This window comes from Centruroides sculpturatus, unplaced genomic scaffold, assembly GCF_000671375.1.
Source record: "Centruroides sculpturatus isolate CEXI.00-Female unplaced genomic scaffold, Cexi_2.0 scaffold74, whole genome shotgun sequence".
Taxonomy (NCBI): domain Eukaryota; kingdom Metazoa; phylum Arthropoda; class Arachnida; order Scorpiones; family Buthidae; genus Centruroides; species Centruroides sculpturatus.
In genome coordinates this window covers 238391-264587 of record NW_019384309.1, presented here as the reverse complement: position 1 = coordinate 264587, position 26197 = coordinate 238391, and the positions used below count along the sequence as shown (strand labels likewise).

Sequence of the window (26197 nt, the reverse complement as noted above, 5' to 3'; positions counted from 1 at the left end):
TAAACAATTTCGGTCTTAAAGGTTACTTCGAATACCATAATAACTTCATCTAAAAGGTAATGTAAAAGATCACAATGATGCTTACTTTGTAGAAACTTTGTAGCGGGAGTAAAATTAGACGAAGTATTGCCGAAACGTGAAAAACTGTCTTACTTCCAAACAAAGAGAGCGATTCGGACGTTCTCTCGTCCCGCGATCCCTTTTGAGGTTGACATTTAGTTCCCGAAATAAGAGCTAGATGAAACCACGAATAAACAGACGTCCCCGTCTTACCCCGTGGACCCATCCTGCATCACCTTCCCCTATTTCTTATAAAACTAAAGTTGCTTACATTTTGTCAATATAATTTATATAATATGTAGTAAATATTTTTAGGTACTCCGTACTTAAACAATTATATTTTGTTTTATTATTATATTTAAACTAGCAGATGACCCCGACGTTGCTCGGGCAAAAAGTAACGATAGCAAAGATTAAGATTATTAGATTATAAGCGATCTTACTCGTTTTCACTGTGTACAAGAATTAGATCCCCCCTCTCCCGAGACTAATTAGAAAATTTTTAGATTATTTATCTTTTAGGTTACCGGTGAAGTATATCCAGTATGGACATATACATACATGGGTGCCACGTTGTTGGTGTTTCTGGTAACTGATTTGGTACGTTACAAACCAATAATCATCCTAGGAAGTATCAGTTACATAACATGCTGGAGTTTGCTTCTATGGACCAAAGGTGTTCTGGCTATGCAGGTAAGAAATACTACACAAAATTAATATTTTAATATACTAAAATTACAAGAATTATTTTGTAGTTTATGCAATTTGTGTACGGAATTGGTACAGCATCAGAAATAGCTTATTACACTTACATTTACTCCATGGTATCGGGAGAAACGTATCAGAAAGTCACTTCCTACACTAGAGCTGCATTTTTAGTAGGGAGATTTTTTACTGGTAAGTTTTTGATTGATAATTCTATATTTTATACATCATTCTAAAGGTTTTTAATCTCTCTTTGTAGGAGTATCATCGCAAATATTGATTTCCACATCTTTAATGAATTATAGACAATTGAATTATATTTCTTTGGTTTCTGTCACTATATCGTTTATAATTGCAGTCTGCTTACCTTCGGCTCCTTCTAGTATTTATTTTCATAAAACATCTGCTACTAGCGAGGAAGAGGTTACTGTAAGTTATTTATGTAATAAATTACATTATACAGTTTTGGATTTTTGATATATTTATTTGAAAACGTTGCAGCTTGAAACTGTAACTTTAGCTGTAGTTTCAAGCTGTGACTTCAATCTACAGCTGTGGCTTGAGTCTGTAGCTGTGGCTTGAATCTACAGCTGTGGCTTGAATCTACAGCTGTGGCTTGAGTCTACAGTCTACAGCTGCGGCTTGAGTCTACAGTTGTGGCTCGAGGCTGTAGCTGTGGCTCAATTCTACAGTTATGGTTTTAGTCTATAGCTGTGGCTTTATTCTACATCCGAAATTATAGTTTCAGTTCTGTATGGAGACATCTTGAAGCTATAAATGTTAAATATATCAAATTCAAGATTGAATAGAGTTAAAATATGTCACAAAGCAGGATATACGTGTTTAAAAAATTTTTTCAGGCCAATAAAAAATACACAAAAATGAAGATTGTAATTAAAACCATGATGACGGAATTAAAGAATTCATACGCAAATAAACATATATTAAAATGGTCAATATGGTGGGCGTTGGCTACTTGTGGATATTTTCAGGTAATTTTACTATTACAAAAATTTTCATTTCAATTAATTTTTAATTATAATTGTTAATATATTTGATATTGGATAAAAATTTGTACTGTACTTAATAATGTAGTGTTGTAATTGAATTACAGTACTTAAACTATTATACAAATCCCATTTTGTGAAGGATTGGAATGATGGGATAAGGCAAAACAACACATGAGTGATCTGCCAAGGGACTTATTCATGGAAAACTGGCCCCTATTTAGGTGCTAACACCTAAATAAGGGGCCAGTTTACTGTAGAAAGTCCTTTCAAGAGGTAACCTCCCTAACAGATCGCTCATGTGTTGCGTTGCCGTATCCCACCAAATCGAAATCGAACCCAATTATGCAGATACAAGTTTCATTTCACAATCTTTGATATTTCCATGTAAATAATTATATTTTATTTGTGGCACAGTGCGGTGGCGGGCCGGATGAACTGATCTCACCGGCCGGATCTGGCCCACGGGTCGTAGTTTGGTGACCCCTGCTGTATAGAGTAGGGCGCCAAGGTTGTAACCGGTTGCTCTTTTTTGATGTTACTTTTATGTTCTTTGATCCTCCGCTTTAGTGATCTAGTAGTGGCTCCTAAGCCTATGTAACATAAATCACTATCCTTCTGGGTGGGCATGGCTGAACCCATAATGGGCTTGTTAATAAAAAAGTTCCCTCAGTGTCCACAAAACGGGAAGGGTTTTAAAATAATCTCCAAAATTAGATTTAAGGGCATTAAATTTACACAAGAGAATGTAATTAATTAACGTAATAAATTAAAGATATTTGTGCATCATTATTCTCTAGGTTGGAAATTACATTCAGAATCTATGGGAAGAAGTTTTACCTTCAAAGACATCCTTCAACGAGAATCAAGTACATATATACAATGGTGCAGTAGAAGCAACTTCCACCATTCTCGGTAAATCTACAGTATGGCCTAAAAATCAGTTAACCCTACATATATATTTTTAAGATCGTTACAACCAATTTCGAACACCTGCGTGATTCGGTCGTTTTCGGTTAACTGACTTACGGGCCAGCCTGTATTTATAAAATTAGTTATTATACGTTCCATTTCGATGTAACATTTAAATAATTTGTCAAATTTTTATAGGGGCCATCGCAGTTTATCTCGTAAGTTTCTTCTCCTTGAATTTGTTCCTCTTCGGCAATGCAATTCTTGGCTTAGTAACTATCATAGATGCCATTTTTCTAATTTTTATGTCGTGGATCGAAAACATCTGGATATGTTACGTCGGTTACATGTTCGTTAGGATCTCGTATCAAGCATTAATAACTATAATTAGGTAATTATTTTTTTATTTTTACACTAAAACGTACAGGCATTAAGAGGGTCATGGCAGTTTTAGATTGCAAGAGGCTCTATGCAAGCGTGGCCTTCTTTATGCAGCTTAAGTATCACGCAATATTTAATACCTTGAATGAACAAATGGGAAAATTGCCATAATTGGCTAAACTCATTATGGGACAATGGTGCAACGTCATTTGATGCTTATGTAGAGTTATGTATGTTATGTAAGATGGATGTACTGTCTTCTGCAATGCACTTAGTTGGCGTTTTGCTGTTCTTCATTCTCATCCTCAGGGGCTTCGAATTGCTTTGTAAGAACAACGGAAATTGTCGCCTACGGATCTCATCGACGCTATCATTAACATCATTGGAACTAAGATCGAAAGTCCTCGAACTTCACTCAGTTTTAGAGGCCATCGAACAGGTCTCGGAACTTCGAAAAGTGAAAGAATTCTAAAAGCTCTAGGCCCAGAATTACCCGCAAAACCTCATTAAAAAAGGGCCCGTGCCCATTATGATTTCTGCTTTTCATCCAATAAAATGATTGAAAATGAGGAAATCCAGCACACACAACATCACAGAGCCGCATAAACAGTAAAACTCTGAAAATTCGTTCGAAATCGAACCCGGATCCTTCAGAGCGACATTAAAATTTACTTATTAGAGGTGTAAATTATTAATTTTTCTACATTTTATTTACTTTTTAGCTACCAAATTGCCAAGATTATACCGAAAGATAGTCACGGATTAATTTTTGGTTTCAACACGTTCATGGGCCTCGTACTTCAAAGTATCTTAACAGCCATTGTCGTGGGGAAGAGCGGCCTACATTTCGGCCCTATATTACAAGTAATCTCATAAATATTTATGTATAATTTTAAATTTAATTACATTTTTAAAAATATATTTTCCCATTTCAGTTCTTTTCTTATGCAATTTACTATATAACGTTTGGTGTCGCTTATTTCATATATGGGAGCATCTACGTTATCATTAACAGAAGATCATCGACATCGGACGATTCTTTGATAGCCGAGTCATTATTTTAAAGTGTGTGTTAGGTGTGGGGCACTATTTTGTTCACCTATTTTAAATTCAAATTATTTTAATGTTTTAATTAATGGTGAAAATAAGACTTTTGCCGATTTTAACTAATAAAAAATAAAAAAATAATAATATATTTTTAATAACATTAAAAGAATTTTCTCAGCCAGGGGGCACTATTTAAATTTTTAAAAATAAAAATCAGTATTAATCCCTTTTTCCCTTATGATTTGCAGGGATTTTTTGCACATAATTATTTTTTAATTTAAAATATTCATACCTAATTAAATTTAAAATAATATTTCGGTTAATTTTAACTTTTTATAAATAAAAACATGAATTGATAATAATAATAATAATTTTAAAACTTAAAAAAAAAAGATATTCAACCAGGGGGCACTGTTTAAACTTAAAAAAATTAAACATAATTTTCCATTAAACTACTTCGAAAATGTGGTATTTACGAAACTTTTCGTGTATAATTTTAAAATTAAGATATTTAATATTTTAATTAATATATAAAAACGTAAAATTTCGATCGATTTTTACGTTTATTTAAAAAAAATTAATNTAGGTTCAAGCTAAATTGAAGAAAAATTACTTTTTATTACCAGGGGGCACTCGGATTTGAACCGAGGACCTCTCGATCTGCAGTCGAATGCTCTACCACTGAGCTATACCCCCAATACGTTAAAAACTCCCAAATAAACTCACTTGTAAGTTTAAAAAAAAAAGAAAAATAACATTTAAGTCAATATTTTCGTCAATTTATTTCTAAATTACGCGTCATTAATACACAACAATATAAAAAACCGTATAATTAACGAACACGCGTATTTAATCTAAACAGCGTACGGAATTATCGCTAAATAATTTTAAATAAAATTTAAAAATAAATAAATATATTATCGCGTTAAACGTTTTACGACGGAGAATTTTAAACAATAATTAAAAAAAAAATAAAATAAAATGAATTAAATACGAAAAACGTGTGACGCCAATTTTGAAATTCAGATGGCGCTAGGCGTCGGATCGATGGAGAAGACGTGAGTAAACGTGACAGAGAGGCGAGTGCGGTCGGTTTACACGACGAATTATCATTTACGAGTCGTAAGTCGTAGTAAATTTTAATGAATCGGCGCGTGTAATCGAGAGATGAATACTTCCGATGACGATCAGAGCAGCATTAATTTAAGCCTACGCCTACGAAGAGGATCCAGCGATTCACGCGATACTTTCTACATGGATCTAGATCGTGGCATCGACTCAGACATAGAAATGGACCCTACTTCCGGTGCCAGTGACCAACCTGTCAGTCGAGCCGAGATTCAAACGGCAGGAGTCAGATTTTTAACCATGAATGTCGAAGTACAATCGGAGCCAATATCTAGCGAATGTTCAAGCGATTCCTATTTGGAAGGTGAATATCCAGGACCATCCGCTGCCGAGTATGTAGCTCTTTCTTGTTGTTGTTGTTGTTGGTGTTGGTGTTGACGTTTTCGCGACGGCTTTTTCTTCGATTTACTCGAAAATTTGCAACGTAAACAACGCGTTGCGTGCTTTATCGTGGTGAGAAGAATGCCCGAAACTTCTACATTCGATTATTTTTCTGTTTAAATTGAGATTTTTTTTCATCAAATTCGTGGTTTTCGTGTTTTCCCACTAAATTTGCATGCATTAAGCGATTTTATTAAATATTTTCCGATTAAATTTAATAAATTTTGAGCGTGACATCGTCTTCTGAAGCACTGGTATTGTCTGGGGTCCCCACACAATTGCCCTTTTTTTTCCCATAGATTATTCCCAAACTAATCTTTTACTTCCCCAAAACTCCTCCGAAGAAAAATGTCACAAGTCAATATTGTATGTGGGGCCCCCAAATTCAAATTCGATTGGGCCCCACGAAACTATAACTCACCTTCTGAAGCTATATTTATGCTCTTTCTACGCATTTTTTTACGCTTCCGACTCAAATTTTGCTTCAAATCAATCTTATAATTATATATTTTTTGCATATTCTAGATGTTTAATTGCTGATTACTATCACCGAAAGGCCTTGAACTTGCGAGTTATTTATGAAAATATCTCTTGCCTACATTACCAAAGGGCCAAATTCTCCGTATAAAAACAATCAGATGACTTCAAAACATACAAATTTATGCAAATTTCTGATCACTCGATCCCTAAATTAATGCACCAAACACTTAAATTTCGAATATATTGTTAATTAATTGTGTTAATAGTACATTTGTTGCGATTGTGATTAATAATTCCAACGTTTTTGTTAGGCAAACTGCCAAGCAGATACATAAAAGTCGCCCAGAGATGAGAGTATTTGGCGCTAAATCTGGTTTGTCAACGTTGTCAAAGTCGTGTGTTTGTCTGCACTGACGACACACCAGTAACTAGGATATAATACTCCACGAGGGGGTCGAAGTATATCCTCAAACTGGCTCTTCTCCTCGCCGAAATTAATGACGTTCTTTCAAAATTTCATAAATTTCGGAGGTATTTTTTAGTGATTAAATCGTTTGTGATTTTATTAAATGTAATAAAATAGATTAATAATAGTGAGTAGCAGATATTTTCTCCTAACAAAATTTAATTTATTTATTTTATAATAAAATAAATTTATTATAAAAATATACCCCAAGTTATGGAGTGTGAATCGGATATCATCGAACTTATTGGGATGTTTGGCTTAATTTACAGTTTCCTGTCCGCAGAAAAGGACGAATTTCATATTAGCATAAATCTGGAACATAATTTACTAAGGATTACTTAAAGAGAATCATGAAGTTTAAAAATTAATCGAGAAATTTGACATGTTTCATAATGGCGAACGTAGCTGATGGGTTATTTATTTTGTAGGGATCATTGCAACTTTCGCATGTTCCAGGCATTAAAGTAGCTTGAATAGTATGAATAAGGGATAGAATGTGGATATTTCTTTGAAATTCTGGTGAAATTTGCTTCGTTTACAGAGAGTAGAAGTGTGAAAACTCGATCCCTTGTGAAAACTTGCGTCAGGCGTTATAATTATGTCGTTCCCCGTGCAATTTATGTTGATAATTGTTAAATTATGAAAGTTCCCATGCAAAAAAAAAATCCGGCATGTAAACGTCACGCATCCATTTTTACGACAATTTAATTTCAATCTGCTCAACACGAGTTTGACTCATCCAACAAAAGACTCCTGTACAAAATTAGTATCGATTATGACCCGGGGCTTAAAATTGATGGCAAACATTTAACGATAATTCTTTTTTGATTGATTATTTCCTATTCTGTTTTAGTCACGTTCGATTTTGTAAAGAAAAAAATTCAATTACTCCATCTTGAAATGCTCCGTTAGCCATTTCAAGATTACGTTCAATGCATTATAATTTCGGATTTTTTCCGTTATAAACGCATGTTTTGTGGATAAAGTCATGAGTTTTTGTAAGATTTTGAATTGGGCTCTTATTTTTAATGCAATTTTATAGTTTTTCCATGGATTTTAAATCGGTAGAATTATGGAAAATGTGGAAAATGAGTAGTGATGTTAAGGAACGTTTAAAGCCAAGTAAAACGATAAAAGACGTTAGTAAAATGCGGTTTCCTGTAAAATTTCATAAGTGAAACAATAAAATTGTAGGTTTCATAGCCATAAACAATTGCTATAATAGCCCTTTTATTGGCATCCATTGTAACACACAAGTTCGTCCCAAAAACACAGCAATACTACACCCATACACCCCCATCATTTGTAGTTGGTTTACACCCAGTAAATCTACTAGATGGTAGACAAAACGTTAATCTCACTTTAGCTACGATTACTGTAATGCAGATTTATGAGGTCCTTACTGGAAGAACCGCTATAATATCAATTCGCAAGACGGCTCTTGATCTTATTCTACAATAAACGGTATAATATTATATAAATATAGACTATAGAAAAGGTATAAAACCTAAAGGTGTGGACAATAATAAGAAAAAATACCCAAAGTTTAATTAATTTGTGCCATTTTAGATGATTATTCACGACATAACTGAAAGGCAAAATATATGTGGAATCAGCCTTAGAATATCCTAAATGCTTAACAGTTGAGAAACTTAAACATCTATTATTGTAGGTGTTTATTGATAGGATATCTCTATAATAATATATGAATAATATAAGAATCGATGGTAGATCACGAATGATATTGAATAATATGGCAATGGTTCTTAAAGATTTGGAAAAGACAATTCAACAGGCGTATAAGTTGATTTGTAAAAGCAAAAGCACTTGATACTGAGAGGTGCAAGATGCATAAACATCTGTTAATATCAGTACTAACATGAAGGGATGTTCATGCCTCTAACATCTATGTGATATTTCATCTAGAAGTATGCGAATGGTGATGCCACGTTCTTTCACCAATGTGTTATTAACAGTTAAATATTTAATCTCAGTTCAAAATTTCATTTTTAATGTTGATTAACTTGATGATGATACACGCATTATCGCTGAAATCTATCACAATAGGACATTCTCGTACGTTTATATGGAGGTTTTTGCCTCCATTTTGGAAAAAAAAGGCATTTTAGAATGATTAGTTTAAAGATATAGTTTTGTTCGGTGGAACAAGGAATTTTTTTAATCTTTCTCTCCGTGTATGGGGGGTGATTTTTGTTTAGAGAGGTAAGCAAATTTTTTTCTTCTGAGGGGGTTGACTTTTGTTAAAAACAATGGGTTTCTTCATCTTACTGGCGTGATTTTTAAGAAGTGATTTCTTCATCTCAATGGGGTGATTTTTAACAACAATGGATTTCTTCATTGAAAGTGTTTCCATGTATACGATAAAAGAGAAATTTCGTACACATTTAAAGAAACAATCTTTACATTTCCCAACAAAACATTATTGTAAAAAATTCTTTTTGCAAATTGCTAGATTTTCTATATAAATTAATTTTTTAAATTCTATTATTTATATAATTTACTGGTATATATCACTAAAATAGAAAAAGTTATATAACCTTCCAGACTATCTGAGAGAAATGAAACCCTTTCGTACCCTTCTACTTGAAGCACGACTCATTTCCACGTAGCAGCACCCACTCCAGAAAACAATAAAAATTCAGATTTGTTAACAAAACAGTATATGATATGACCACTTTGATTATTACTCGTTATCTTCTATTACACGTAGGTAATCCGGCATGACACGTCATAACATTCACTTTACTTCGTATTGGAGCGTTAATCTGCATAATGATTGTATTAAATGAATCTCTTTAAGCAAGTTTTACACCATATAAAGCATTACAGTTGTTCCATTGTCTGAAGCACGAGTGAGTACCCATTTGATACGTGGCTGCATAAGAGGTAAAATTTGCACTGGTGACATTAAGAATTGATATAATTATACTATTTCGAAGCAAATCTATGTTTGCAATGTGTTGATTTTTAAATGGGCCATCTTTAGTAATTCGGATCTTGTGTTACAAAATGGCGCCTGAAGATATTTTGCAAAGATCTTCTCTGTGTTAATTAGTTAATTGTAGCTGTTTATGTTTTATATTTTGGGCGTTTTGCGTGTGAAATTATGCACTTTGCATGTTAATATAGAAGTGGAAGATCAACACATAACATGACATATTCATAGATTTTAATTTTATGTATTTATTATTTTCTACGACAGATGGCAGCACTCATAATTTAAATTTAATTAAGAAAATTCACTTGAAAAATCCATTTGTCATTCGCCATATTGAAAAATTTCTAAAATGGCGGCTTAAGTTTGACCGTTTGTAAGTAATTTACATATAGACTCCTCCTATTGTTGTACCTTTAACCAATAAGAGGAACGAATGCGTTTTGAATTTAACGGTTCTTGTCTGTTTCATTCAAACCGCAACCGAAAAATCTCTTTCGAAAGTTCGTTAAATGTCGTTATCGTGCGACTCGATATTGAAGCATCAAATTTAGCACTTGGCATCTGTCTGTCACGCTGTTGTATGCAGCAAAGAATGTTTTTTTTTTTTTTAATATTATATTTTGTGTGCGATTTTACAAAATTTTCATGCACCTACACGTTGCATAAAATTGTAAAATATGCCACGAAAGAATGAAAGATTCTCATGAATTTGTGAAAATCTTATTTCCATAAAACTTCCTTTTTTTATGGAAAAACTATTCAAGGAGCGCTTTCATAGTTAGTAAATGTGTTAAAATAATCCTTAGGAAGAAATTCGTGCAAAAAATAATAACTTCGAAAACCACCGTTAGGAGAAAAATGGCGCTTTATTCTACATACCGCTATTATTTTCTCCGAGCGGGATAGTGTAAAAAGTGAACAATAGGGTGTAGGATGATAATTTTTTTAGATACGTGTATCTGTTTTATTGAAGAGAATTTATTGAATATTTCAACTATTTTTAAGTGTTGTAACATGCCTCTGTTCATATCAGGCCAGTCTCCTCAATGGCCTCCAAGTTATTTATAAAATGACGAAGAATTTAACAAATATCGTGACAGATTTCTTCTTGATTTCTAAAAATACGCTTTCTTTATAAAGAAAAATGAATTATGCAAGAGTTAGGATAAATATTTTTGTTTATTCATGTGTTTAAACACGAAATTTCTTTTAAAAAAAAGGTCACCTTAACAGAAAAAAAAAATGTTTAGAAATTAGAGCGTGACGGACAGAACTCGAATTTTGAATCCCAGTCATCGAAGAAGGGCTTTGATTTATATTATTTTCTTAAAAAAATTGGATAAAAATTGAGGAATTGTATAAAGAAACTGTTGGTTTTTGTAGGGATTGTAATACAGGGGGATATACCAGATCCTTGTTACTCCAGCACCATACATTGACAAAGAATTTTTATAGTTAGTGACGAATAAAATAGTGAGATCGAACTTGAGATAAATATCTTAAAAGGCAAAGTCACGACGTCGAGATAAAATCAAACATTTCTTTTTGTTTATTTTTTTTCTTCCTGTCTTTTCTGTATTTTATCTTTGCTGACGTAAACATTAAATATTGGACTCCCCGGTCATTGTACATAGAAAACAACTTGGAGAATGGCAGGTTTTAAGAAAGTGCAATTCTGCCTTTCGAGGTACGTTGACTTTTTTTTCTTTGAATATCTAAAAATAACACCAGAACAATCCAGTTTACAATGAGGGGAATATTATCAAAATAATCCATTTATAATGGGATCCTACTTGACTTTATGGCATATTTAACATCCTGAATAGGAATAATTATAATTTTGATTAAGGAATTATTATAATTAAGTACGAATATTTCAAAATTTTATATAATTTCTCGAATTTAGCGTGGTTTTAATTTTTAAACTGAATTCTTGGTATTGGTGGATCTGTTAGCACTTCAATGTTATTTCTAAACATATTAACGGACGTTTAAGGGTCACTATTCTTGATAATTCTGCTGGTGATGTGCTGTAAAATTATACATATACCTCTCTCCTTTATATTGACGTGAATTTAGTCTGTCGGTTTGTCTATACTTTAAAAAATTCCGACTTTTTTGGCCGAGGACCACGTTGAAAAGTAGTATTCTTATGCAGATAGGTTATATAACCCGTAACAAAAGTAAAATATCCATAATAAACCTCACATCCTTTTTTTAATGAGGGTCGATTATTTTTTTAAATTGTCATATCCCCATCCTCGTTGCTACTTGCATGACGTTCGATTCGGTTGTAATTAATTAAACAGATTTAAATTAAACATAATTTAATATTAATTTTTTAAAAAAATTTTCGCGAAAATTGTAATTTTACACTTGTTTTTCACGCTAGAATCTTGACGAAAATACTTTATAACAAAGTCCATCCAGTCCTCAAGTGCAATTCTAAGAATTACAGTTGAGGACTGGATGGACTTGATCTAAAGCATTTTTTGTGAAGATTCTAGCGTGAAAAATTAATTAATTTTTGATCGATGATACTTTTAAACTTTTATAGATTATTTTTAAGTGTGTTTATCGTTGATAGAAATTATCTGTTTGATAATTTAACTCCTCAGTGATTCTAAATCAAGTGTTAAAAGTTGCTCCTTGTATCGTCTGAAGTGCGGCTGAACAATTCGTGGTTTTATGGCTATTTTATCGAATTTTAAGTATAATTTTCTATGTCTGACTTTAGATTAAAGGATTTCCAAAAAATCTCAAATTTTTTCTTATAATTCGATTCGAGAATCGCACATTGAAAGCCTTCTGTAGTCCAAAGTGCATCTGTTAAAGGTACGAAACAATTCCTGATTTTATATCTGTTTATCAAAATTTCAGTATAATTTTTACGTTCAAATTTAGATTAAAGGGTTTTCTTGAAAAGGGCTTTCAAAAAATCCCCAAATTTTCGGTAGATTTTTTGATTTTTAACGGTTTTTTTTTTTCAGCAAGCAACTCGTTGGTTAACGGTAAGCGCATTATTTCAGTTACAAATTCAAAAAGTCTTCTTGCAAATTATTTTTAATTAAAAAAATTTTTTAAAATAGTGTAATATTCAAGTTATAGGGATGGTTTTAACCTTCTACTATAATTGTTTACTGTGGACATTTTCCATGTTTAATCTGATAAACGTCTTTTGAAAAACAACTGCAAAAATTCCCTAAAAAAATTAAATATCTTTTATAGTTAGGGATTATTGCGACTGCTTCTAAAAGTAATATATTTATATGAAAAGAGAAGTTTTATTTTTATTAAAAGTTGCAAAGGTCTTCAATAATCCAGAACATTTTTGAAATATTCGAGATTTTTTAACATAATACCTTTAAAGAAAGATAAAAAAATATCCCTAATAATCGAATTATTAAGGATATTTTGTAACATGTTTTTACATATGTTTACAATGCATTTTTTAAAAATTTATTCTAAGAAAAATCTGTAAATACAATTTGAAAATTAAGAATTCTTGAAATGTTTATCGGTTTCTTTGGAATGGGGTTCCAAAGGAATTCTTTTGAAGTGAAGAGATTTTTGAAGTGATTTCAAGGGAATTCTTGGATATTTAGGGATTTTTGAAGTGATTTCAAGGAAATTATTGGTTATATAGAGATTTTTGAACTGATTTCAAGGGAATTCTTGGATATTTAGGGATTTTTGAAGTGATTTCAAGGAAATTCTTGGTTATATAGAGATTTTTGAANAAACAATTCCAGAACGCTGTAAAGAGATTATTCTGGAACTTAGAACGCATATAAAATTTATTTCTTACAATATTTAATACTTACTAGGGTAGCTTTCATGCATAGCTTCGAAAGAATGGATTCATAAATGCCTGTTTTTCAATGAGATAAGCAAGTTCCATTGCTAGAAAACGGTTCGGAGAGTTGGAATTTAACCAAAATTTCCTTTCTTTCAGCGACATATTTTGTAGAAATGTCTTTCTAAAGCGGCAATTCTTGAGATTAATCACCCAGAATCTTGATTAATCCCAAAAATCCTCATTCGCAAATATTCATAACCACTTTCTGAATGAAACGTCCTCTGCTCTGACATCAAGATGAAACAATATCCGTGATGTATCGAGTACACGTGACGTAATTCGATTATTTTGGCAAAAGATTAATCTAACGGCCATCAACTGAAGGTTTCTATCAATCAAACCAACAGATTTCGTCAATCGTCCAAGGAGATTTCGAAAGGAACCATCTTGTAAACAACAATATTAGGTCAAAAAACATTTAAAACGTTATTTTTTTTACAACATAAGGATAATTACCCACCACTTATGACTCTTAAATATATTAAGAATGGTTAAAGCATTAAAAAACCATGGTAAAAATTACCGAGCGGGTGAAATCCACAGAAAAATGAAGAAATTTTTACACGAAAACATATTGCAAAGCAGAAAAACCATTTTAAATGTTTATTTTTTCAGCTGTTTAAAGTAAACTATGCCAATTTTTTCCATATTTTAAATATGGAAAAAATTGGCATAGTTTACTTTATTTAGTTTAGTTTAGTTTACCTCAATCCTGAGTGAAATTTCTCCACTTCAAACAATTTCTGTCGTTAAGCGACAGAAATTGTTTGAAGTGGAGAAATTTCACTCAGGATTGAGGTAAACTAAACTAAACTAAATAAAGTAAACTATGCCAATTTTTTCCATATTTAAAATATGGAAAAAATTGGCATAGTTTACTTTAAACAGCTGAAAAAATAAACATTTAAAATGGTTTTTCTGCTTTGCAATATGTTTTCGTGTAAAAATTTCTTCATTTTTCTGTGGATTTCACCCGCTCGGTAATTTTTACCATGGTTTTTTAATGCTTTAACCATTCTTAATATATTTAAGAGTCATAAGTGGTGGGTAATTATCCTTATGTTGTAAAAAAAATAACGTTTTAAATGTTTTTTGACCTAATATTGTTGTTTACAAGATGGTTCCTTTCGAAATCTCCTTGGACGATTGACGAAATCTGTTGGTTTGATTGATAGAAACCTTCAGTTGATGGCCGTTAGATTAATCTTTTGCCAAAATAATCGAATTACGTCACGTGTACTCGATACATCACGGATATTGTTTCATCTTGATGTCAGAGCAGAGGACGTTTCATTCAGAAAGTGGTTATGAATATTTGCGAATGAGGATTTTTGGGATTAATCAAGATTCTGGGTGATTAATCTCAAGAATTGCCGCTTTAGAAAGACATTTCTACAAAATATGTCGCTGAAAGAAAGGAAATTTTGGTTAAATTCCAACTCTCCGAACCGTTTTCTAGCAATGGAACTTGCTTATCTCATTGAAAAACAGGCATTTATGAATCCATTCTTTCGAAGCTATGCATGAAAGCTACCCTAGTAAGTATTAAATATTGTAAGAAATAAATTTTATATGCGTTCTAAGTTCCAGAATAATCTCTTTACAGCGTTCTGGAATTGTTTGTGAATATTTACAAGTCATTACCATGGAAAATTGCAGAAGAAATAAGTAAGTCATCCAATGAACATGTTGCAGTTACATGTAAAACTCGAGATTACTTGTTTTAGCATTTAATCGACACTTTCAGTCTTATAAGCAAAAATCTGCCAGAATTTTAATAATATTTTCATGCTGTAATTAGCATCTGTTCCTTCTTTGTTGATTAATGGAAAGTGGAGACGATCATTCTTATCAGAAACGGGATTGCAGATGGAAAAAAAAATGTATAGAAACGTGAGTTGATTGGATTTGATGGAAGAAGACAATGTAACACATTTACGATGTGCCAAGAGGTTGCCCCCAGAAAGGTATTTTCAGTGGGAAATTGGTCCCTATTTAAGTATTAGACAGGTGAAGAAAACCCACACAACACCATGTGATCAGCCCGTTGCTCGGGCCCGAACCCGCGATCAGTGTTTCAGTGGTTTTATCCACTCGTGCACAGGTGAGCGGAAAAGTGAATTTTTATCCAATTATAAAACTAAATGATCTTTCAAAAATTAAATTAAGCAATGACTTATTGCAAGACATATGAAACGCAATGAATTCAGTAATAAAATTTTTTTAGTGATGCAATTTTATTTGAATTAGCAGTTAAAATTTCATATTGTTCGTGATAAAATATGTTCTTACAGGGAAGATGAAGATTATGAATAAGCTGATTTAGGGGCAGCTTGCAAATGGAGTAACTGTAGACTTAAGCTTGGAAGACGATACTGAGATGGTGTGGCTATGTCATGAGAACAGAATGTTGAGATCATCAATAAACCATATTTTTTCTAAGAATTTTGAAGGCCATATGGCAAGGCAGTAAATGACATTGTCGAGTTGTCTTAGAGAATTTCATCGGTAATGGAAATTTACATGGACGGTTGATTCGGAATGATCCCCATTCCAACCGTCTTATTTTCCATAGTGGGCCTACTGAACCCATAATGGGTGTTAAAAAATTCCTCTTTGTGCCACAAGATGTAGAAAGAGCTAAAATTTAATTCTAAAGGAAAGAATTACGAGTAAATTTAGTTACTCTACTTGAAAATTCGTACTCCAGATATCACCTTTGACCTCTTAATTGCGTCTAACCTACTTATTTATCAGGTTAAAGTTCGACATTGATACTCGTAACCCATACAAAGATATTGGGGTCGCTTCATTTTATATATATAGAACAAATAAAACTTTCGTAATAAATTGCACCAAGTTTTATAATGTTAAAATATTATTATAAAATACAAATTAAGTTAATTTTTAATGAGTTGAAGAAATGAAAGGGTGAAACCTTATTCCATCACTCTTCATATATTTGAATGAATTTATTAATTATATGTAGCAAGTATATCAATAAGCCTTAGTTTAGTCATGGTGAATTGTAGCCTTCTTTAATCAAGGTTCAAAGAATATTAATGAAAAATAAGGATATTGAACATCAAAATATTCTTATAATCTTTGTAGGGATTTCAGGGAAGATTGACAACTTAAAAACCTTGAAATCTTTGAACATGTTTCTGCTGATGGTTCTTCAGAGAATTAAGAACAACTCTACTTAAGAAATACAAAGAAATCAAAGAGGTTTACATTGGTTTACTTTGACCATTTCCAAGTCTAATTCCTCAACTCGACACAAGTTTGCCCATGCCAATGCAATGAATTTGTAGAATTAACTTTATGTTCTCACCATCAGGAATGAATTGATAGTTATTGATGCATTTATTAGTTTTAGATTGAGGAATTTTGAGAGAAAATAATAATAAATATAATTAGCAATTCCTAACTCAAAAAATCTTACATGAATTTAGTGTCCAAAGAAATACACGGTGTGGCTCAAAAGTTACTTAACCATGTGTTTTTACGTGTCTTCCATAGCTGAAGTTGGGTAGAAGCGTTATAATGTGTATATTGAACAAGAAGGATCTCATTTTAATTAAACTGTTTAGTTTACAGTGGTTAACTGATTTTTGGGCCATCGTGTATAATAAAATATACCGTGCGTAGGAAAAAATTTTTTGTGGTTTTCGCATGTTTCACTGTCCTCCGATTTTACGGACCTCGGAAACAATAGACTTAATCCTCATGTTCCACTCGAAATATGAGATTATTAGGTTGCATAACGTATAAGATGTTTGTTTCCATTCGTCTTTATTACAATATAGGCTATTTTTGTCTGTTATCATATCTCGTATAACGATTGTATTATATTTGACCACGATATCTTTGGATACAATGGACAGTTAGAATTATCGGACCATCTCATCCTCCTATTATATTCGTTATGTCGAGTGTCAACGGTTATTTGTCCACGCTAATTGGCTACTCAGTTGGTTCAAGCATTTTTGTTACAAGGACCATTGTGGCCACGCTGTACCAAGCTCTATGGTTCTAACTAACTAACAAAAATTAAGGGATTTCCACAATTTTGAGTCCAAAAAAAAAGCTCTCTACAAGTCTTCAAATCGAACGATAAAGAAGTGTTTTGAAAAGATTAAGAAAGCATAGAATTTAGCTGTTACGCGTATTGGGTAGACCAAAAGTTAGTTAACCGGGATATAAGAACGATTAAAACGATTTGGAATACCTACACGGTTATAACCATTCTCAAACAATATGTCTTGGTTAACTGATTTTCGGTCCAATCTATGTTTTAATAGTTAATTGGTGTAAAAAGCAGAACACTGGCTACACAGCTAAAATATTATTTGAAAAATTTTATCATAAATCGTAGTCTAAACTTCATAATAAGGCTGAACTAATGGGTAAATGAATATAGTTTATTTAAGTTTCTAATGTTGGTTTGTTTGATCATTTCATGCGAATTTTACTGGAGATAATGGTTTTTCGGTATTTTTACATGGGATTTTTTGGTTATTGATTTAAAAATTATTGGACTGACATACATATTTATAGGTGTATATGTCAGGTGCATGCTTAACTGTTAAGAAATAAAACAACTTTCGGACAATGTCTGTCGAAAGTATCTTCAAAACCGAGAAAATGTCTGTCCAAAAACCGAGAAAATGTTTGTTTTTACAGACATTTTCTCGGTTTTTGGACAGTTTTGGACCACAAATTTCAAACCTTCGAAAAATGTTTATTAGAATCAGTGGCGGCCTTAGAGGATGGCGAGCAGGGCAATCGCCCGGGGCCTCGCTCTTGGAGGGGCCTCGCGCAACAACCAAGTAGAAAAAAGTTGATATTTAAAACTTTTTATTTTATCCTTGGCTATTAGTTATAACAATAAAATAAATTTAATTTATAGTACAGTATATATTAATATTAATAAGTGCCTACTGTTTCAATTCACATACTTTGCACAAAGGACAAGAGCCTCGAGCCTCGCAATGGATAAGGCCGCCGCTGATTAGAATATATGCCAAAAACTGAGAGAGTTTTTGTCGAAATTGGCTCCAAAATCTCAGAAAAATATATTCAAAACTGTCTCCAAAAATTATGATACGTATCCCAACTGGTTCCTAAATGCATAGTAGTTTAGTTTACATGTGAAAAATAAGAATTATACATATTAATAAAATATCTTTAAAACAAGATTAATTAGAGAATTAAATGGGCGGAGATACAACGTTCAATTTAGTACTTGAGCCAATCGCCGTTAAGACAGTCAGATTTTAAACTTGATTGGTTGATCGTTTGTAGTTTGATCTTTATTTATTTCGAGGAGAACCACCTATGTTCATAAGAATATAATTTATTAGTATTTTTTATAATTTTACAGTGTTTTTATACTTATTTACTGTTTTGGAGCCAGTTTGGACTCAGTTGTTGTTAACAGTATGCCTCATAAACATATTTAGTGTAATGCAGCCTGCCTAATTGTTTATTAGCCATTTTTTTCGACTCTTAAGGAGACATTTTATTTTATCTAAATTACACACTTAAAATTAATTTATTCCAAAAAAAATGTAAACGGTAGCAGATAATTACACTCAATTATACAATTATAGAAGTAACAAGAAGGGCGTGTAAAGAGAGTTTACGAAACGGGTTTTATTTAATTATCATCTTTTAGAGCAATTAAATAGGCTAACAGGTAAATAAAACGTAACAGCATCCCCCTAATTTACATTCATTCAAATTGCGAAATCCAATATTTTTTTTAGAACTTTTTCGTGTACCCGACCGTACTTTCTTATACAGTACTGTACATAAAATTTCCTATTGGTACACAGGTATACACGTGAAAAGTACACGTGTGTACCCGTGTATCTTGAGCACTTGAACGTGAAAATCTTATAGCAGTCTGGTGTACAATTGTCCTTTTTCTATAAACTAATGTGTACTTTTGCCAATGTTTGCCTCATTTACGTGTACCACTTATATGGGTGCACTTTCAATAACGTATACCATTTACAGTGTATACTTTTAACGATGTAAATGGTACATGCATAGGCGATATACAATGTAACTTTCGTGTGTGTATGTGTGTGTGTGTGTGTGTATCATTTATACATGTTGTATCTTGTATCTCATATGTGTATACTTTCATTCTTGTACATTGGTGAGGGTACGAATACACGTACAGGAGGTAAATATGCCCTTCATGTGGATATTGTTTACAGCGTGTGTTCACAATATAAGTCGTACTCGTATATTGTATTACATACTTATGGTAACATTGGTACACGTTATTAATGGTACCCACATAAGAAGGACAACGTATCACTTCGCATATTTCTAGGATTCTTATGCTAATATTCATTGACACTATACGAGGGTGATGATATATAAAAAGGCGTACGCTATAAAGAGGTTTGACAGTATATATACTTTTTAATTCATATCTGCACGTATTTAAACTGTGGTGTCTTTCGAACACTGTCTTCAGACGTAGTGGCTGCGTTTAAAAAGCACGTACAGTACACCAGAATGCACGTGTGTGCATCCTGGTGTACTTTTAAACGTCATATTATGTATTTAACACGTGCATTTTTCCAAACAGGTTTACGCCTATGTGTAAAAAGCGAATCGACAAACGAACTGGCTCAGGAAAAATAAAATAAAATAAATTAGTTTAAAATTTAAATACGTGTAATGCATCTTTAATGAGGTTCGAAACACCAGAAAATTATCAATTATAATTACTCTTTACCATAAAAATCGAGGTCATAAATTAATTGAACCTTTATTAAGATCACCCCCTCTTTATAATAAAAAAATAATCATAAAAAATTCAAACGTGTATCATAGAACAGATTTGTTGCTCTTCCCGTTTTTCACCATTCACCTCCCACCGATGGGTTGTCGGAGATCACGTGACAGGAACGATGTTTATATATATATGTATGTATATAAGCAGTGTACAGACGTGGAGACAATTAAGCGATTGCTAGTCCTGTTTGATACTCGTAAATGAGATATTTATACAAGCAAATGTAAGAAAAAAAACACCCCTTTCCATGTCTGCAAGTCCCTTATTTCGTTTCGTTCATCATAAAAGGTGAGATATTTTACGTTTTAAGCGTTAAATCGGGGTATGGAAACCGTATTAAAGCGTGTGAAATTTCTTAAAAGACAAAGGCATATGTCTGGAGATTTAGTATTGGCGGGTCAAGTAGAGAAAAGGTGGACACTAGGCAGGTATGTTTACGAGGTATTTTTTTATCTATAAATTATTGTAGAATATAACTTTTAAATATCCCTTGTACGACTTTTAATAGGCGATTATAGGTTATCTGTGTAGATAAGAAAACTTCTTAGCAAACACTCGTATCGGTTATGTCTTTATAAATTAATAAATGGAATATTTTCACCTTGAATGACTTATAAAATTCGATTCTACGTGGCGTAGAGTCAATAAATCGGGGTTTTCTATACGTTTCTAACGAGTGAAGCGTGTTTTACCATAGATACCCCCAAAGTAATCGTGGTGTTACTTTATCTGTTATGGGTCAAGGTTTTAGGGGGTTATAATGATTAATATAAGTGTATTCGAATCGCTGATTATGTGTAAAATGACTTTAAAAATGGCTTTAAGGACTACTCATTAGTGCGGGTTATACGCGGTTTTATATGACTTAAAGCTTGTTACGTAGGTTTAATACTTCTCTCGTCTAGTCTAGGTTAAGTATGGGTTGAAAAATGGTGACGTTATAAAGTACGAGCCGAATGACAGACTGTACGGGCACTGAATATTAAATAATGTACATGTTACTAAGGGATCCTTTACCTGTTTTTAGGAGTAGGCGTAATTTAGTCACCTGTTTCTACCCCCTTATTATTTACGAATAAATTATATTATTCGCTATTATAACTCGCATTTTATAAGAACATTTTTTAAAATAAAAGTACAATTATTCATCACTAAATTAATAAGGTGGACTTCCCTTCAAAAAATGCTCCTGTTAGTTACAAGTAAGGCTCGAGTTTGTTTGATTAATAATTAATTTTGTATGCTGTTTACATAGAAAATTATTGATGTAAGCGTCAGAAAATCTGTTACTCTTTCATATAATCGAACCTTGCCACGTAACGTCTCACGTGATCGCTGGTGAAGGACTTTCGATGACGATCGCTTCAACCCCTTCAATAATTGATAATCAATGACTAGAATGCTGCGTAATTTTACAAGTTTATAACTGTTTAAAATCTATAAATATGCAAAGAAGGAAAGGGATAGCCTTTCACAGACCCTTAAAAATGTTTAGGTGAGTTAATTTTATGTGAATAATTAATTAATCACTATTCTAGTCACTGTTATAAGGTTCTCTATTACAGCGCAGAAAATTTACATAATTTTTAAACGTGTTTAGCGCAACTTACTGCAATAAAATTTGTAAAATAATTTAAAAATTACGTAATATTTAAATGTTTAAATATTATAAATATTTACTTTATCAGGGCGTCGATTAGTTTTATCGTTTAATTGGATGCTGCACTGTACTTTGAAATGGTATTCACAATACTAAAACCGGTGATAATTTAGCTTCTTAACTGTTACTAACGGTGATTTAGCGATCGTTTCCGCCCTTAATTTGGAAATTTATACCTTTATTTTACTTTATATAGCGAGAAAATTCAAGAAAAATTGTAATTGTGGGCTTTAAATTACATTTAAAGCTGTTAAGATACACGAAAAAGTGAGAGGACGTCCTCCAAAATTCCGAAAAAAGTAGCAAATTGCACCTCAAAAAACCTGTGAAATGGCAATTTTGCAAATGTGGATCCACGAAATTTATTATTTAAATTAAGTGAGATGTTCTGCAGCAATGTTTTTTAAGTGTCAGCGAGTGCTGTGGGTGGTATCAACCCAAACCCACAACCCTGAACCACCCGCACTCGAAGGCTTCCAACACTTCAAAGTTTTCAGATTTCAGAATTTTATGGTTAAAAATTCATATTTTAAAGTAAATTTTACCCTCAAATATACTAAGTCACTTGCCAGATTTGAATGCAAATCGATATAATATTTTGTTTACCACACCAGACTTCTAACCTTGAACCACCCGTTTGTTAATTCCCCCCACCCTTGGTAAGTCAGTGCGCAAAAAAGGATGCAGATCTAAACGCATAGACTTAAATTCGGAATTTAAATGATCGTTAATGAGGTTTATCCCCTTGATTAGTGTCTGTCTACTGAATTAATTTTTGATTGCTTAATAATTTCCTCGAAGAGATCTGATTTTGTTTAATTTGTGTCGAAGGTCTTAGGATTTCCGGTAAGCATATTCTATGTGGTTGAATCTTCCTTCCAGTGCATCGCCCTTGCAACATCCTCATCTATATCGTTGTGGTAGTTTTAACACGTCAGTTTGACACTGTAATCAAAGAATTTCCTCTACTGCTCTTGTTCTAATCTGCATCAATACCAGAATCATCGCTTCTGCATCCTTGCATCCCTCTCCTCAAGTCTAGAATAAACTTTTATTAGTCGCGTGTTTAATTTTGAAGGCCTTTAGTGTTTTCTCAAAAGGTTCACCCCGATTTTAATATCATTCAAAGTAAATTCCTGCATAGTTTCGCATGATAAAATGCTATTGTTCCGTGGTTTGTTGGTTTATTCGTATACAGCAATGCGACACGTGGGCGATCTACCTAGGAGAGAGGACTTTTATGACAAACCTGCTTTATTTAGGTATTACAAACGTGAAAACCCAGATAACTCCGCATGGACAGCCCATTGGCAAGGCTCGAACCCATGATAAAACCACCAACATGGTGGTTTTATCCACTCGGCTACTGGTAGGAGCAAACCGTCATGATATCGCTGAGCATTTTCATGCGAATTATGCCAATTTCCATGCATAATTGGGAATGAAAAAGCTCTTCGAGCACTTATCCATCATTTTGCAATTAGGGCATCCTATACATTAATGTGATATATTAGTGTACGCTCTTTGAATACCATATCCATTGGATTTTTATATAATTATAAATTAATTACCATAACGTTTTACACATGAATTCGCATTGAAATTAACTTCAATTAGTTTCGAAGTTAGGAGGAAGTAGAGACGAAACGTCGTAATAATATTTATGGGAATCGTTACACGTGCTCAGAATTTTAATCTGCAATAGTTTCCTTTTAAAACATTTCTTTTGCAGACCAATTCTTGCGAAATTACAAATATTCCTATGCAAATTTCAAAGTAGCGGTAGATGACGATCGTGTAACTTTGCCTGGTAAATCGCCCTTTATCGGTGACGTAGAAGGCTCAAAACTCGTTCGTGTAATTTTTTCATTGAATTTTAAGTAATACTGTATTTAATAATAATTTACGTTACGCATCTGTCCGTTGAGGTGGAGAGTCCGGGTTCGAATCCTTTATATTTTCATGGGTTATAACGTCATTCTCCATCTCTTGCTCATGATTGAATAAGGTTTATTATGTCAAATGGCCTGAATCATGGACCTTGGAATGGCAGGATGTGGTCTTAGCCCCAAACATACCATCCCATTTTAAAAATCAAGCTATATATTATAGAAGACAAATGAATATAAATGAATTTAGAGTTAACGTAAGAAATCATCACTGTATGATTTAAGTGTGATTTTATCCCAGTGTATTCTTATGTTCATTGAATGGACATGTAATGATCTAGGTTCAAATTCAACCCTTGAAATTTCTGATATATGCATTGGTTGAGTAATAGTGTATGTCTTTTAACAGGTAAACCAGTGTAAGGAATCCGACCCCTTCGGTGTAGAGGAAGGTATCATTGCTGACAAACAGTCTGTCTTAGTGGGAGGCAGACTGTCCATAGGAATAAAAATTAAACCTTTCCTTTATAAAAAAAAATATTTTTTATTTTGAAGTTGATTACTGATGAAGAGCTTTTTCTGTCTGAGTGCCCACTAACAGTCGAGTGGATAAATTGCGGAATGCTGGTAGTTTGTCGCAGGTTTGCTTCTGGCCGTGTGGAATTTTCTGGGATTTCTTCATCCAAATGGAGCTAGTTTCTTAGCAGAATGTCTGTATTGCATTGCCTTATTCCATTAATTTTGCAATTTTATAATCCTTTTCCTTCTGTCTGATGGACATAGCATATTTGATTAAAATATAATTGAGAAAATCTTTATATTCATTATAATATGTTGCAAGAAAAATTTCAGATTTATTTCTATGGAGGAGATGCTTTAGTGGAAGGATGTTTTATCTTCAACATTCTACAATTTTGTAACTGATCTTTAGAAATCTACAGCTTTTTCTGAATTATTGTTTTTAATTTGTGAATAATTTCTAATATAATTTTATTATATGTAATAAATATTAAATTTACTAAATAGAGAATGTTAAATTCATTTTTGGGCCCACCAGTGGCCAAGTGGTCTTCGTACCCTGAACACTAGGAGTTTGGTAGTGGGTTAGTGCCTTCTCAGACGGACTGGCCACGTGAAGTTTTCCGGGTTTTCTCTACATCTGTAATGCCTAAATAGGAGCCAGTTTCCCTTAAAAAGACCTCCCGGAAGGCATCCCCTCGTGTTACCACTTTGCATATTTGACAGAGTGAGACTGGTGTATGCTGTCGGTTGCTAGTTGTTGCACTTGCAGTCGACAGTACGGTCACAATCATGATTAATACAATAAACTAGGCATGAACCAAGTGTTTTTTTTACTGTACAGTCTATGCATACAAAATCCAGTAATTTGGCAATCTTCTGTAATCCAACACTCATAGGTTTAATACATATGAGATTACAGATACTTTACTGTATTTTATTTAGATTTTGATACACAAAAAATTTTATTACCGAACATGAGACGAGGCCGGGAGAAAGAGGCCAAAAATCTCGAAAATTAAGAATTTTACTCGCATGTCAGGTTGGATTTTTGTGCAGTCGTCAGTCCAGTTTATTATTAACGACTAGTAAAAATACATGATGTGAATATTTCATATCCTTTATTCACATTCTGTCATTACTATTTGTGTAATTCCTGAATGTTATGTAACTCCAAAGATTGTAAATCTGTCATATTTTCACCACATAATAGAAATGTAATCAGGAATTTCATTTCTAAATATGAAAAATTTTCATTTGAAATAATTAACTGTATTATCTTTAGCCTATATTTAAAGAGAACTTGTGTACACTTTCAAGTTAACAATGTTGATAGGTTTATAAACCATCTATCTTGAATAATAATTGCAGCTGACTGATGTTTTTTGTATGGACTAGAATGTTAATTATTAAATCAATTTGCATTTTTATGTTACTTTCTTTATGTTCAAAGCATGTAGAAATATTTAACAATGTTAAATGACAAATACAACATAACAAAGTTAAAGTTTAATGAAATTATTTGACAGTTTTAATAAATTAATCTTCCCTTTTTAATTAAAAAAATAGTCTGTAATTGTGAGTAATTAGATTATTTATTTTTTAATCGTGATATGTAGCAATAACATATTCCGCGTGCCACCTCCGGTGTCACAGCGACCCTGTTTTGTCGTCATTTCTTGTACTTTCAAGTATTTAATGTGAAAAAATTCAGTCGAGTTTAACCAGTTTGTTATTATTTAAATCGCAAATTATGGACAAAGCTAGCTTAACCTAATGTCTTGTTTTCAGTAAATGAAACTCTGATAGGATCCTTTATGCATATTCTGTATAAATTTGTGATTATATTACTATTATACAGTGAAATTGCTATAGATTTACAATGACTATATGTTAATTTATTAATGAATTAGCATTATAGATG

General features: G+C 32.6%; 2 protein-coding genes and 1 non-coding gene across 8 annotated transcripts in view; 2 read left to right on the top strand and 1 right to left on the bottom strand.

Moving 5' to 3' along the window:
• LOC111620655 (thiamine transporter 1-like) overlaps positions 1-4245 on the top strand; it is an 8474-nt gene extending 4229 nt beyond the window's left edge. The window contains exons 2-9 of the mRNA XM_023362631.1: positions 583-753; positions 816-957; positions 1025-1194; positions 1626-1757; positions 2573-2687; positions 2883-3075; positions 3788-3929; positions 4001-4245. Coding sequence (XP_023218399.1) covers positions 583-753; positions 816-957; positions 1025-1194; positions 1626-1757; positions 2573-2687; positions 2883-3075; positions 3788-3929; positions 4001-4129 — 1194 coding nt within the window. The 3' untranslated portion in view covers positions 4130-4245. The remainder of the gene's footprint in view (positions 1-582; positions 754-815; positions 958-1024; positions 1195-1625; positions 1758-2572; positions 2688-2882; positions 3076-3787; positions 3930-4000) is intronic.
• A 491-nt stretch (positions 4246-4736) lies between these two features.
• Trnac-gca lies at positions 4737-4808 on the bottom strand. Its single transcript has one exon. It is a non-coding gene; the product is annotated as a tRNA-Cys (tRNA).
• Positions 4809-5155: 347 nt separating this feature from the next.
• The window catches only part of LOC111620619 (otopetrin-2-like), a 34638-nt gene continuing 13596 nt past the window's right edge, over positions 5156-26197 (top strand). The window contains exons 1-2 of one of the 6 annotated variants that reach the window (XM_023362590.1): positions 20336-20493; positions 20568-20633. In XM_023362590.1, coding sequence (XP_023218358.1) covers positions 20453-20493; positions 20568-20633 — 107 coding nt within the window. In that variant the 5' untranslated portion in view covers positions 20336-20452. Of the gene's footprint in view, positions 5573-10482; positions 11214-20335; positions 20494-20567; positions 20634-20678; positions 21701-26197 lie in introns of those variants that run through there. The other 5 variants (XM_023362585.1, XM_023362621.1, XM_023362614.1 and 2 more) reach the window with 5 other exon arrangements.